This window comes from Dendrobates tinctorius, unplaced genomic scaffold (genome assembly GCF_039654945.1).
Source record: "Dendrobates tinctorius isolate UK_male_01 unplaced genomic scaffold, ASM3965494v1 ptg000166l, whole genome shotgun sequence".
In the NCBI taxonomy this organism is placed as follows: domain Eukaryota; kingdom Metazoa; phylum Chordata; class Amphibia; order Anura; family Dendrobatidae; genus Dendrobates; species Dendrobates tinctorius.
The window spans coordinates 523,954-538,682 of NW_027361833.1; the positions used below are offsets into that span (position 1 = coordinate 523,954).

Here is a 14,729-nt window from a genome sequence, read left to right on the forward strand (position 1 = left end):
GGTGCTCTGATTATATATTCATAATGCAGACTGCTGACAGGTCACTGATCCCTCACTGACCTGCCCCCTAAGCAGTTGCATCAGTGTTGGCGTGGGTTTTTTAGGTGATTTATGTAATTTGTAGTTGAGGATGTGTAAATGGAATCGTGGGATGCTAGTTAGCATGTGTGCGGGAATGGCACAGCTGAGGTCCTCCTCTGCTTTTCCCTCTCCTAGAAACGGTCTTCCCGCAGGATTACACTTGGCATGCACTGATCAGGGAGTATATATACTCCAGGAATGGTTTCTCATGTGGTACAGTCTTCAACTCTGGAGAACACACATGAATGATTCAAAAAGCTTAAATTATTTCTCTATAGGGATATTACTAATTTAAAGCAGTGGGCATACAAACATCAGACTGACCTTACTTATGAGGAAAACCTGTATGCTAAGAATTGTGACTTCTAATGTGTAGAGCATTTCTGCAAAATATATATAGGTTTTTGTTTTTTTTTTTTTATCTTCCTCAATGTTTTAAAGGGAATGTCAGATATAGGATTTTTCTTTTTTCTATTTCCCCTCTTGGTAGGATATGTAGCATGCTCTTCTAAAACCCCCACGGATCTAGCATTGGCCATTTTTCAGAAGTCAGAGGTTCCGCTATAGACAGTGATTGGCTGCAGCGGTAACTTGACTGGAAGAGCACGTCATTGGAGAAATATCTGACAAAGACCTCTTCTTATCACCTGACCGCTACAGTGGTTTTCTGTCTTCCGATCAGAGCAGGCATTGTTTCCAAAGTTGGACAACTCTTTTATGAAGATAATGTTGCATTTTAAGCTATTACTGCTGGTACTGGTGTTGTGCTATGGTAGTACATTAGATCCAACCTCTAAATGCTGTTACAAAGAAGCGTAAGTATAGTGGGTGTAGTTGCACCTTGGCCCTCGCGTCTAGAGTGCCAATGTGAGAAAACAATGTCTATTGAAGATGTGTGATAGTCACGGGTTCTGTTGGAGATTTTGTATTTGGGCTCATGAGCTTCTAGTTACGCTATTGCTGATGCATCAATCTGAAATTGTGTTTACACATGTGATCTGCATGTCCCATACAATAATACTACAGATGGTGCACACAATAACTCATGGTGATCTAGTGATACTGTGAAGTATGTTAGTCATCTCAAATAGACTTAATGTGGAGCCTGAACCTAACTTATTTTATTTTAATTTCCCCATTTTGATTCTTGGTTTAAAATACTCAGTACTTTCTACTTTGTGTTTTTAGTCTTTGATGCCCTGGTTTTAAGAAATTCACATGATCATTAGTAGCAATAGACTGACCCCCTACCATATTTTTGTATTAAAGCATCTAATGAAAGTTTGCAAAGGTCATTAGGTGCCAGAACAGTTGACATTATCCATGGACTCCCTTACAGTTGCACTTTTTGGGCTCTAAATGTTTTGTTACTTTTTGTATTTATTTTTTTCTATATAAAAAACACTCTAAAAATATTTTTTCTTATTTTTTTTTTCAGGGCCGCCATGTCAAGACGGGCCAGCTTGCAGCTATTAAGGTCATGGATGTCACAGAGGTAAGCGATACTGTACTTTGATCTATTAGTTAAACATTCCTGCACTGTCAATTTAAATGACCTTTATCAAATCAGATTTAGGCTATGTGCACACGTTACGGAATTCCAGCGGAAGTTACCGCGGGAATTCCGGAATTCCATTCCGCGGGAAAAGTGCATTTTAAATTCCCACGATTTTCCTGCGGAAAAACTAGTGATTTGCAAGCGTAACTAGCTTGCAGAATGCTAGTGTTTTCCAAGCGATCTGTAGCATCGCTTGGAAATCTGATTGACAGCTTGGTTACACTCGTCAAACATAGTGTTTGACGCGTGTGACCAACTTTTTACTATTGTGGCTGCCAATGTTTTTCTCACCTTCCTACGTCGCACGCAGCGTTCCCGATCATCTCGATCCTCCTGTTCCCAGTAATGCCTTGCGAGACCTTTGACGTAGCGGTCTCGCGATACTGTAGCGGTCTCGCGAGACCGCTACATCATAACAGGTCCTTGCTGCAAGGCATTACTTGGAACGGGAGTTGGCACGAGCATCGGAAGGCTGCGCGGGACGCCGGAAGGTGAATATAACCCGATTTGTTTTTTTGTTTTTTATTCTATTTTTTTACAGGGATATGGTACCCACAGGCTGGAGGAGAGTCTCCTCCAGCCTGTAGGTACCATCCGCAAATGTTCTGCTTACTTTTCGCATGGTGGGCACAGCCACATGTGGAAAGTAAGAAGAACAATGCATTCCTATGTGGGCGGAATCGCCTCTATTCCACAAGATTAAGAACATGCTGCGTTTCTTTCCGTGATACTATTCCGCCATGGAAAAATCCACAGCGTTGGTACAGCATTGCGGAATCCCATAGGATTGCATGGAATGCTTTTTTTTTTTTTTTGCGTTTTCGCGGCGAAAACGCAAAAAAAACGCAACGTGTGAACACAGCCTTACTTATACCTAATGTCATAAAATTGGGTCTTCGTCCTGTTGAGAACTATAATTTTTAAGATTGCATAAAAATTGTCTAAGTTGATGAAAAAGCATTTTTGTTTTCTAGTTGACTGCCAACCTGTTTAGACATGCCAAATGAGGATATGTTCACATTGAGGATTTGTTTCTGTTTAGGGGATCCTTGCTAAAATCCTCCTCAAAAATGGCTTCAAAAACTTAGTGGTTTTTTTTTCCCTCAATTTTGAAAGGCACTTTTGCTATTATGAAATGTTTGTCCAGTACTGGACAATCCTTTGTTCCCCTGAATATCAGGCGACATCAGAGGAGTTACAAAGGGTTCAACCCCCTTTTTTTAACTATCTTTAAGTGTACTGCCCTTCTTTTTTGATTAATACCAAGGGGATGTTGGCTATAACCAATGTATTTTTTGCTATTTTTCCTTTTGTGGAGCCCTTGAATTTTTCTCATTTATGTCCACTTACAATTTTTAATTATTCTAATTAATTAAATTTACATCCCAAACTTGGATGATTGAACAGTACTACAGCTACCGTACTTGTATTGACTGTATAGGAGACCACACCTACACATCATCTATATCATGTACGTTATTCACCACACAGTATGCTGCCCTATCAATGGTTAAATACAGTGGATTTAAAAAGTTTGCACCCCATGGTTAAAAAAGCCAGTTTTGTCATGTAAAAAATCATACCAGGAGAATAATTTCAGACATTTTTAAACTGTTTTATGTCCCCCTATAGAATTACACTAATCCATTGATAAAAATAACAAAACTAAGATAATGTGGTTTCAGAAGTGTGAATACCCTCTTACAATTGTGGATCTGTTTAGAGTTAGCAAATCACATGCATGTTAAATAGTAGTCAGTACACAGCTTTCATCATTTTTAAAATGATTCTGATTAAACGCATATAAAGTTTCGATGTTCTAGTAAGATTTTCCTGACGTTTTCAAAAGACGCTGTCACACTTAGCGATGCACCAGCGATCCCGACAACGATATGGATCGCTGGTGCATCGCTAAGTGGTCGCTAGTGAGCTGCCACACAGGCAGATCTCACCAGCGACATAGCAGGGGTCGGGGGTCGCTACTTACCTGTCAGACGAGGCGATCCTAACGTCCTCCCGCCCGCGTCCACGCGTCGCTCGTCGGCGCCACAGGAAGCCCAGCAGGAAGCGCCCGACGAGAAACGGCCCAGGCCGATCTTGCGCGATCAGCGATAACCAGCGGGGGGAGCCGGTCGGAGGTAAGTATCACACATAGCAATATCGCTATAACGTCACAAAAACCAGTGACGTTATAGCGATATTGCTAGCGATATCGCTTAGTGTGACAGGCCCTTTAGTTGTATTTTACAGCAAAAGCCATAGTCTGTAAACAGCTTTTAACACAGATTAGGGATCGCATTGTTGAATATTATCAGTAAGGAGAATGGTACAAAAAGAATTCCAAAGTATAATGGATACCATTAAACACTATGAAGACTGTCATCAAGAAGTGTCTTTAAATGTGGCATAACCATGACATTACCTATAACTGGACATCTCTAAAAATGAATGAAAAGGCAAGAAGAAAATTGATCCAAGAAGCCTTCAGCAACATTATAGGGAACATGTCACCAGTTTTGGCTGATATGAAGTAAGGCCACCACCTTTCTGAGTTGATATACAGTGGGTATGGAAAGTATTCAGACCCCTTTAAATTTTTCACTCTTGGCTTCATTCCAGCCATTTGGTAAATTCAAAAAAGTTCATTTTTTTCCCACTAATGTACACTCTGCACCCCCATCTTGACTCAAAAAAACCCAGAAATGTAGAAATTTTTGCAAATTTATTAAAAAAGAAAAACTGAAATATCACATGGTTATAGGTATTCAGACCCTTTGCTCAGACACTCATATTTAAATCACATGCTGTCCATTTCCTTGTGATCCTCCTTCAGATGGTTCTACTCCTTCATTGGAGTCCAGCTGTGTTTAATTAAACTGATAGGACTTGGTTTGTAGACGCACACACCTGTTTATATAAGAGCTCACCGTGCATTTCAGACCAAATGAGAATCATGAGGTCAAAAGAACTGGCCAAGGAGTTCAGGGACAGAATTGTGGCAAGGCACAGATATGGCCAATGTTGCAAAATAATTTCTGCAGTACTCAAGGTTCCTAAGAGCATATTGTCCTCCATAATCCTTAAAGGGAATCTGTCGCCTATTTTTTGGCCTATAAGATGCGACCACCGCCATCAGGGGCTTATTTACAGCATTCTGTAATGCTGTATATAAGCCCCCCAACCTGAACTGTAAGAGAAGAAAAAGAGCTGCTTATACTCACCTGCGGGGTGGTTCGGTCCGAGGTTTGTCGCAGGTCTTGGTCTGACACCTCCCATATTCTTACGATTGCCATCCTCCTGCTTTCTTCATATGGTTGACACGTCCCTGTGTCATCCACACAATCTACTCGGCATTGAGAAGTACGCCTGCGCATAAGTGCGATGCTGAAGAGATTGTGTGGATAACGTTGGGATGGTGAATGTTGGTGGACAGCATACTTGAAAAGGTGGTGGCCTTACTTCACATTGGCCAAAACTGGTGACAGGTTCACTTTAACTCCTTTCTGACATCGGTCCAACTCCTTTCTGACATCGGACGTAATATTCCGTATTCCGTCCATGTGACCTGGGCCAATTTGACCATGGACAGAATATTACATTATCGCGATCACCCGCACACACAAAAGATCTAAAATAATTATAAAGAAATCAATTTATACAGGGTGGGTCATTTATATGGATACACCTAAATAAAATGGGAATGGTTGGTGACCCAGATCGGTGCGCTGAATTTGCAGAATGGGCAAAACAAAAATTAGAACAGGACCGTCCGTTTACACAGAACATTATGTTCAGTGATGAGGCAAACTTTATTTGGGTGGGCCATTTATATGGATAGATCTAAATAAAATGGGAATGGTGACCGTTTTCTTGCGTAGGGTGTCTTGCATTGACCCCGGGTACTGCGTTCACCATACATCAACACATTTTCTATCCGCTCCTCACGTGTTAACCTCTGCGACATGTCATTGGCTGTAAACAAAGAGAAACTTATAAATAACTCATGAAAGAATAAAGTTACATTAAAACCAAGAACACCATTGTGTGTGTTGTGAATTTCTCAATAAGTTTGATGTGTCACATGACCCTCTTCCCATTGAAAAAAATAACGTTGGATCCAAAATGGCCAATTTCAAAATGGCCGTCATGGTCACCACTCTTATTGAAAAGTTTTCCCCCTCCCATATACTAATGTGCCACAAACAGGAAGTTGATATCACCAACCATTGCCATTTTATTTAGGTGTAGCCATATAAAATGGCCCACCCTGTATATTTTATCACTAAATAAATATTTGAATGAAAAAAAAAATCTAGACAATGAAAGTACACATATTTGGTACTGCCTCATCCGCACCGACCTATAAAACTGTCCCACTAGTTAACCCCTTAAGTTAACACTATAAAAAAAAAATACAAAACAAGGCAAAAAACGATGCTTTATCTTCATACCGCTGAACAAAAAGTGGAATAACATGCAATAAAAAAACCCTGATATAAATGAACATGGTACTGCCGAAGACGTCATACAGCTCCATCAGCGGAAAAATAGGCAAAGTTATAGCTCTCAGAATAAAGCGATGCAAAAATATTTTTTTCTACAAAATATTTTATTGTATAAAAAGCGCCGAAACACAAAAACGTTATGAATGAGGTATCGTGTAATCATACTGACCCGAAGTATTAAACTGCTGTATCAATTTTACTACACACTGAACGGTATAAACGCAACCCCCCCCCCCCCCCCCCCAAGATATTCACGAATTGCTGTTTTTTGTTCATTCTGCCTCCTAATTGAAATAGAAAGAGATCCCCGCTAGCACCTTGAGCAATCACGGTGCTAGAAGGGATCTCACTGCAGTTCTGCCCAGCTGGGAACGGAGCCCGGTGACTGTAGGTGACCTCTATGACGTCACCCCCGGTCACTGACCATGCATTCCCAGCAGCTCATTCACCAGTGATTCTCAGCCTGGATGGTCGCATCTTGGCACCGTCCAGGTTGAAAACGAATTATCCCCCAGACATGGATTATGGCATGGGACAAAACGATGGACAGGTATGGTATATTGTTGTTTTTTTATTTTACTTTAATTAAAGACGAACGAGGGCTTTGGTGGAATAGGCTTCTCAGTAGAACTGTTTTTGTTATTTTTAAATAAAGGTAACACTGTGTTTTGTTTTATTTCTAATAAAAGACTTTATTCTGGCTGTGTCCTTATTACCATATAGCTATAGAATTAGTAATGGATGGGTGTCTTGTAGACGCTTCTCCATTACTAAGTCGTGGGCTTGATGTCACCTGACATCAACCCCACAAATGTGAACCTCACTTGCCACCGCTACAGGGCAAGTGGAAAGAGCGGGGCAAAGCGCCAGAATTGGCACATCTAATAAATATGCATTTTCTGGGCAGTTGTGGGCTGCTTTTTAGGCTGGGTGGTGTCAATATCCATGACCCCTTACCAGCCTGAGAATACCAGCCCCCAGCTGTGAGCTTTAGCAAGGCTGATTGTCAAAAATCGGGGAGGGGGGGGGACCCCATGCCATTTTTTAACTCCTTAATGACCGTCAATACTTCTTTTGACTGACCTGAGATGTAAGAGAATAGCCTCTTCATACAGGTAACAATCCAGCAGCTGTTGGCTGTACACTATAGCTGACAACTTGCGGCATCAGCCACGATCAGTGTTGTCACCGTCCATATCTATTTAACCCCTTAGATGCTGCTGTCAATAATGACTATATACTTGTGTATAAGCCAACCTCCACCCCCCTAATTTTGCCACAAAAAGCTGGGAAAACTTGAGTAGTGTATAAGCTGAGGGTGGAATCCATAGACTATGCCCAAATATGCTGTCCATAGTTTATGCCCCCATATGCTGCACCATAGATTATGCCCCCATATGCTTCTCCATAGTTTATGCCCCCCATATGCTGCCCCATAGTTTATGCCCCCCATATGCTGCCCCATAGAGTATGCCCCCCTATGCTGCCCCATAGAATATGCTGTGTTAGCGTGGCTGGTCTGGAGCCGGAATCTCCAGGAGTGGACCCTCTGGGCCGTGGCACCGAGGGGCCCCAGGTGAGCTGCCAGGTGGAACCGACCCCTATACAGGGACCTTTAGGAGCAGGCCCAGGGGTTCGAGTACCACGGTAGCCGGTACCGAGAGGGGCGGCTCAGGATGGACTGGAGAAGGAGTGTGGGACTGAAGTGTAGATGACGTGACAGAGCTGGAACACAGGAGACAGGAGTGGAGGGATAGCTGGAGCAGGAACACAGGAGACAGGACTGGAGCAGGATGGAAGGACTGGAGCAGGATGGAAGGACTGGAGCAGGATGGAAGGACTGGAGCAGGATGGAAGGGGAACACCGGAGGCAGGACTGGAGTAGGATGGAAGGACTGGAGTAGGATGGAAGGACTGGAGTAGGATGGAAGGACTGGAGTAGGATGGAAGGACTGGAGTAGGATGGAAGGACTGGAGTAGGATGGAAGGACTGGAGTAGGATGGAAGGACTGGAGTAGGATGGAACAGGAACACCGGAGGCTGGACTGGAGTAGGACGGAAGGACTGGAGCAGGATGGAACAGGAACACCCGAGGCAGGACTGGAGTTACGAGGCTGCTGCAGGGAGCACACTAGAAAGGGACTGTGAGGCTGCAGAGAGCACACGAAGAAGCGAGGCCCAGTGTGCTAGGAAACACAACGATCAGGCGCCTCCCTCAGGGGGAAGCGGCCTGATATGCCCCTGTCTGGTCTGCCATTGGTCAGGGGGTGCTTCTGGGTCAGGGCATAGCCGGAGCACAAGAAGCAGAAGGGAGGCGCGGCCTATGGCGCATGCGCATTGCATGCAGAGATGCCGTCGGCGGCCGTGCGCCTGTCAGAGGTGACCGCCCTGGGCGGCGAGGGGCTGCGGCGTGGGGATGGAGACCGGGTGAGTATGTCATAACGGCGTGACATGCTGCTCCATAGAATATGCCCCCCATATGCTGCCCCATAGACTATGCCCCCATATGCTGCAAAAAAAAAAAGCCATATTCGCCTCTCCTGGGTCCATCGCCGCTGTCTGCCGCTTCTTGTGTCAGTGACTGTACAGCCAGCAGAGGGGCAGCGCGCACTAATCGCTAATCACTAATTTCAATCGCTGATTGAAAATGGGCTGAAAATCTCAGCTTATAAACGAGTATATACGGTAAATGTTTGAAATAATGTGGCTTCTCCCTCTTTATTCCCATTGACACCCTGAGATCATAATTGTGAGGTCCTGATGTTTGCCATGGCAATTCACAATCAAATAACGGCCCTTACAGTCTGCCGACTCTAGCAACCTCTGTTCAGAAGTTATCGACATTTAGGTGGTAAAAATACACTTTTGACTCCTATCATTCCACTTTATTAATTCCTGAAAAGCACCTGAAGGGTTAATAAATTACCTGACAGCAGTTTTCAATATGTTGAGTGGTGATGTTTTTAATATGGTATCACTTTTATGGGTTTTCCAATATATAGGACCCCTAAAGTCACTTCAAACCTGCATAGGTCCCTAAAAAAATAACTTTGTAAATTTCCATGATAAAATGAAAAATTACTGCTACATTTTTAAACCTCCTAAAATGCTAATAAAATAACATTTTACAAATGGTGCTGATGTAAAGCAGACATGAGGGAAATAATAGTTATACCACAGAAAATCATTAATAAATATCTGAATTAAAGGAATAATCATTCAAAGTTTGAAAATTGCTAATTTTTTTTTCACAGTTTTGTCAAATTTCTGATAGCTTTTGTTTATTTATAAAAAAAAAAAAAATCAACCTAAATTTACCATTGTTATAAAGTATAATGTGTCATGAAAAAACATTCTCAAAATCACTGGAATTTGTCAACGCGTTCCAGAGTTATTACCACATAAAGTGATAATGGTCAGATTTTTAAAATTTGGCTGTCATTAATGGATTAAAATTATTTATTTAAATAATTAAAAACAAAACGCGTAGGGACCTCTCTATTGATAATCAGCCTTGCTGAAGCTGACAGCTGAGGGTTGCAGACCCCAGATGTGAGTGTTGCCTGGCTCGTTATAGAAAACACAGGGGAACCCACACTTTTTTTTTTTTTTTTCCATTTATTTATAGTGCAGGGAGCAGCTGATGAATTCCCCCCATCAGCTGCTCCTGCTGTCTTTTATCACTTACATGTAACTCATCATTCTCCCCTGCTTGTGCCGATCGCTGGCAGAGCAGGGGAGAATGATGACAGCCGTGTTCAGCACCCAGCACTGGGGAGCAGCGCTTACTTTAACGCTTTTTCCCCGGTGCCGATGTGTGTCACACGGATGACATCCATGTGTGTTATGCGTATTCACGTGTGTGGGACTCTTGTGGCCCGTGCTGACCTTAAAAAAATGGACATGTGAGTGTGTTTCCACGGACCGTGTGTCCGTGGGCAACACATGCTGACATGTGCACAGACCCATTCACTTGAATAGGCAAATAGCGCCCCGTATGACTAAGTAGCACTGTAGAGTCACATATAAGGTAGTGCCACGTTCAGTAGAATTTGTGGGGCAAATTTTTGTGCTATTTTTACCCACGTGTTGTGTGAAAATGTAAAATCTGACGAAAACAAAATTTTGGTGGTAAAATTTACTTATTTTGTCCTCACTGACCAATGGTATAAAATTCTGTGACACACCCTTGGTGTCAATATGATCACTGCACCCCTAGATGAATTAAATGAGAGGTGTAGTTCGTAAAATGGGGTCACTTATGTGGGATTCTGCTGTTCTGGCATCTCATGGGCTCTCCCAGTGGGTCATGGCACCTGCAAACCATAACAGTAAAATTTGGAGCTCCTTCCCTTTTGAGCTTTGCAAATATTTCCCGATTACATGTAGGGTATTGGCACATTCAGGAAAAAATGGACCTCAGTGTGTTGTAAAAAGAATTGTGTTTTTTTGGTCCTTAAAAAAATTTAAAAACTTGAGGCTAAAACATTTTAGTGGTAAAAATGTAATTTATTCTTTCTTCACCGCGCAGTGGTATAAAATTCTGTGAGGCACATATGGTGTCAATATGATCACTGCCCCCCTAGATGAATTCACTGGGGATTGTAGTTTGTAAAATGAGTTCACATATAGCGCGTTTCTCTTGTTCTGGCATTTCAGGGGCTCTGCCAATGTGACATGGCACCCTGAAATCATTCCAGCAAACTCTGAACTCCAATATGGCGCCTCTTCCCTTCTGAGCTTTTGCACTGTGCCTCAAAAGTAGTATTCCCCTGCATATAGGGTATCGGCGTACTCAGGAGAAATTGTACAACTTTGATGTCCAATATCTCCTGTTACCCTTGGTAAAATAATAAATTGGGCGCGAAAAGATCATTTTTGTGGAAAAAAAATGATTTTTTTTGTTTTAAATTTTTACTTCTCTACGTTTTAAATTTCTGTGAAGCATTTGGGGGTTCGAAGTGCTCACCACACATCTAGATAAGTTCCTTAAGGGGTCTAGTTTTCAAAATGAGGTCTCTTGTGGGGGTTTCCACTGTTTAGGCACATCAGGGGCTCTCCAAATGTGACATGACGTCCAATCTCAATTCCAGCCAATTTTGCGTTGAAAAAGTCAAATGGAGCTCCTTCCCTTGCAAGCTCTGCCATGCGCCCAAACAGTGGTTTACTCGCACATATGGGATGTCGGCGTATGCAGGACAATTTGAGCTTTTTTGTGTCTTCTCAAGCTAAGTGTATTCCTTCGTTTGTCTTCCTGCTTTGTCTTTATTGGTGGTGAAGGCTTACTTACTATTGCCAACCTCGTCCCCTCCCTATCCAGGGTCTATCGCCAGGGGCAGTAAGGTATTAGTTTCCTGCTCGGCAATCAATACGGAATCTGTTTAGGGACCTTAGGCCAGAGAGAGTGTTGTCAGATCTGCCTTGGGGTCTCCACTCCCTGTTTTCTTAGTGTTTGGGCTCCCTTTTCCTATTCCCATTGTTGTGCACGTAGCTTCTCCTTCACCTAAAGTGACAAAAGGGTACTTCAACAAAGTGTATGTTTTAATGGTGTGCATATTTATACAACCACGTTATTTTAATTCTTAATTTTTCTTTTTCCACTTGGAAGATTTCAGTTTAATTTTTCAATTGATTTTTCCAGATTATACGGGACATGAAAGGTGGAAAAAGTACTGAAATTATTCTTGGTATTTTTTTTTACAAGATGAAATTCAACTTGGCATTTTAACAGGGTTGTGTAGACTTCTTAAATCCGCTATAGGTTTTCTTCTTGCATGGAAAAGGAAAACTGGGTTGCCTTATTTAGTTGTCTGTAGTTCCGCTGGTGTACTTTCAAATCTCATTCATTCTGGACTTAACAAAGTAAAGGAGAAAATGTTTGGCTTGTGTTGTAGGTTCTTTATGTACAGTAAAAGTATTTGTCCAATTACTTTTGGTCCCTTTAAAAACAGGGTGGCACATGTTAAGGAGCTGAAACTCCTAAACCCTTCATCCATTTTTAATGTGGACATCCTCAAATGAAAGCTGAAAGTCTGTACTTCAACTGCATCTGAATTGTTTTTGTTTAAAATTCATTGTGGTAAACTAGAACCAAAATTATAAAAATGTTGTCTCTGTCCAAATATATATGGACCTAACGGTGTGTCAAAGTCTCTTGTGCCATTGTTGTCTTTTATCTTGTTCTGACCACCAGGGTTGCTAACTTGACTTTTTTTCTGGACAATCTATCAAAAATCATGGATAAAACCTTATTTTTTCTGACACCTTGGAAAAACATAAATCATTATGATGAGTGATACATGTCTACAGCCCATAATTTTGCTAAGATCTGCTGCATGCACTGTTAATTTTGACTGTGATTTATCATTTTGCAGTTATCTGTATACATTTATTCAGCCTTAAATAATTCAAACGCCCGAAATTATTTTTTTTTATGGATAAAGGAAAAAATAGTCCAGAAATTCCTGGACAGTCCATAAAAATAGGACAATCACAACACTGGTCCTGTCTACTGTGAATAATACAGTAATGACAGTTGTGAATTGTCATGCAGCATTTATATAATTGTTAGTTAGGTGTAGTTTCACTTTCTATACATTTACAAGTTTGTACAACTGCAAATTGTATAATCTGATATTCCCTAATAAACTATTAAGCCCCCGTCACACACAGCGATCTCGCTAGCGAGATCGCTGCTGAGTCGCAAGTTTTGTGATTCAACAGCGATCTCACCAGCGAGATCACTGTGTGTGATGCCTATCAGCAACCGGCCCCCCTGCCGGGTATCGCTGATCGTTGTGGAAAGCCTTGGACATTTTTTTTATCGTTGGTCTCCCGCTGGCCAGCACGCATCGCTGTGGGTGACCAGCGATCAGCGAGCTGGTAACCAAGGTAAACAGCAGGTTTCTAAGCGCCACATGGCGCTTAGGCTAGTTTTCACATTTGCGCTTTTGAGCGCAGCGACGGCCTGCGCACGGCCGCCGCTAAGCCCCGCCCCTGCCGCGCCTCTGCCGGTAGCTCCGCCTACCGGCGCATGACGCTGCATGCGTCCTGCTCCCCCTATCTTTATCACTGGGGGCGCAGGCCGTGCGCAGTATGCGTTTGGCGGTGCATGCGTCCTTTTCTCGGTGCGCCGAGCGCAACCAAACTGCAGCAGGTTGCGTTTGGCATACTGCGCACGGCCTGCGCCCCTAGTGATAAAGATAGGGGACGCATGCAGCGTCATGCGCCGGTAGGCGGAGCTACCGGCGGAGGCGCGGTAGGGGGTGGGGCTTAGCGGCGGCCGTGCGCAGGCCGTCGCTGCGCTCAAAAGCGCAAATGTGAAACTAGCCTTAGAAACCCTCTGTGTACCTTAGTTACCTGTGTGCTGATGCAGGGAGCTGGTAACCAAGGTAAACAGCGGGTTTCTAACAGCTCCCTGCATCAGTGCGCTGGTAACTTAGGTACACAGCGACGCGCTCGTTGTCGCTGGTGCTGCTCGCTGGTGAAGCTGCCTGTTTGGCAGCTCAACACACCAGCGATCCAGACAAGTTCATATCGTTGTCGGGATCGCTGGTGAGTCGCTATGTGTGACGGGGCCTTTACCGATCTATTACCGTGGTGGTAGTAGTAGTAATTAACTTTGTAAGGATAAGTAGTGGTTTAACTTAGACATCATGCACATAACCATATGTGTTCTTGTCCTTTTGGACCATTAGTAGAGCTCCCACAGAAATCTGTATGGTCATACTATGCTTTCTTTTTTTTTTTTTTTAACTGTTGAATCCGTCTGAAGGATTAACCCTTCTAAGCTGTCTATATGGGCTTGTAGGTTATAGAAAGTAACCTAAAATAATACTTAGATCCCTCACAATCGCAGATATCACACAGGGGAAGGGGGCGTCAACTTTGCTCACCTTGGGGGGAGGGGAGAGAAGGACCTGCTGGGAATCGGCTCTCTGGGGCCACCACTTGCTTCAGGTCAGTCAGGGAACTGCAAGGAAGGCAAATAGTCGCCGGAAAGGCTTCCCTTATAGGTGCGAGTTAGTGAGGCGCTCCCAGTGAGGGGGATATATATCACCAGTCCAGGCTGGGGATATATATTAAACCTCCTGGCCGTCACTGCCAGAGTTCCTCACTAAAACAATACAGTATTCTGCTACCAGTTCCTTGTTTGACTGACAACAGGCTTATATTGGGGCAGAAACCAACCTGGGTAGCGTACAATTGACCAACTGAGCGAGCGGACGTGGGGATCCGTGAATTGAGATAAAAGAGCAGCCCAAGATTAATTTTCTATTTCATAGCCAAAATGGCCCACTAGAAATATACAGGTATACACACTTCTCAAAAAAATAAAGGAACACTAAAATACCACATCCTAGATATCTGAGTAAAATATTCCAGTTGCAAATTTTTATTCATTGCATAGTGGAATGTGTTCAGAACAATAAAACATAAGAATTATCAATGTAAGTCAAAATGAATATCCTATGGAGGTCTGGATTTGGAATGATACTCAAAATCAAATTACAGGCTGATCCAACTTCAGTGGAAATGCCTCATGACAAGGAAAAGATGCTCAGTTTTGTGTGTGGCCTCCACGT

General features: G+C 42.9%; 1 protein-coding gene across 4 annotated transcripts in view; it reads left to right on the top strand.

Moving 5' to 3' along the window:
• MAP4K4 (mitogen-activated protein kinase kinase kinase kinase 4) overlaps positions 1-14,729 on the top strand; it is a 255,310-nt gene that overhangs the window by 75,689 nt on the left and 164,892 nt on the right. For all 4 annotated transcript variants that reach the window (XM_073550642.1, XM_073550644.1, XM_073550643.1 and 1 more), the window contains exon 3: positions 1,520-1,576. In XM_073550642.1, coding sequence (XP_073406743.1) covers positions 1,520-1,576 — 57 coding nt within the window. The remainder of the gene's footprint in view (positions 1-1,519; positions 1,577-14,729) is intronic.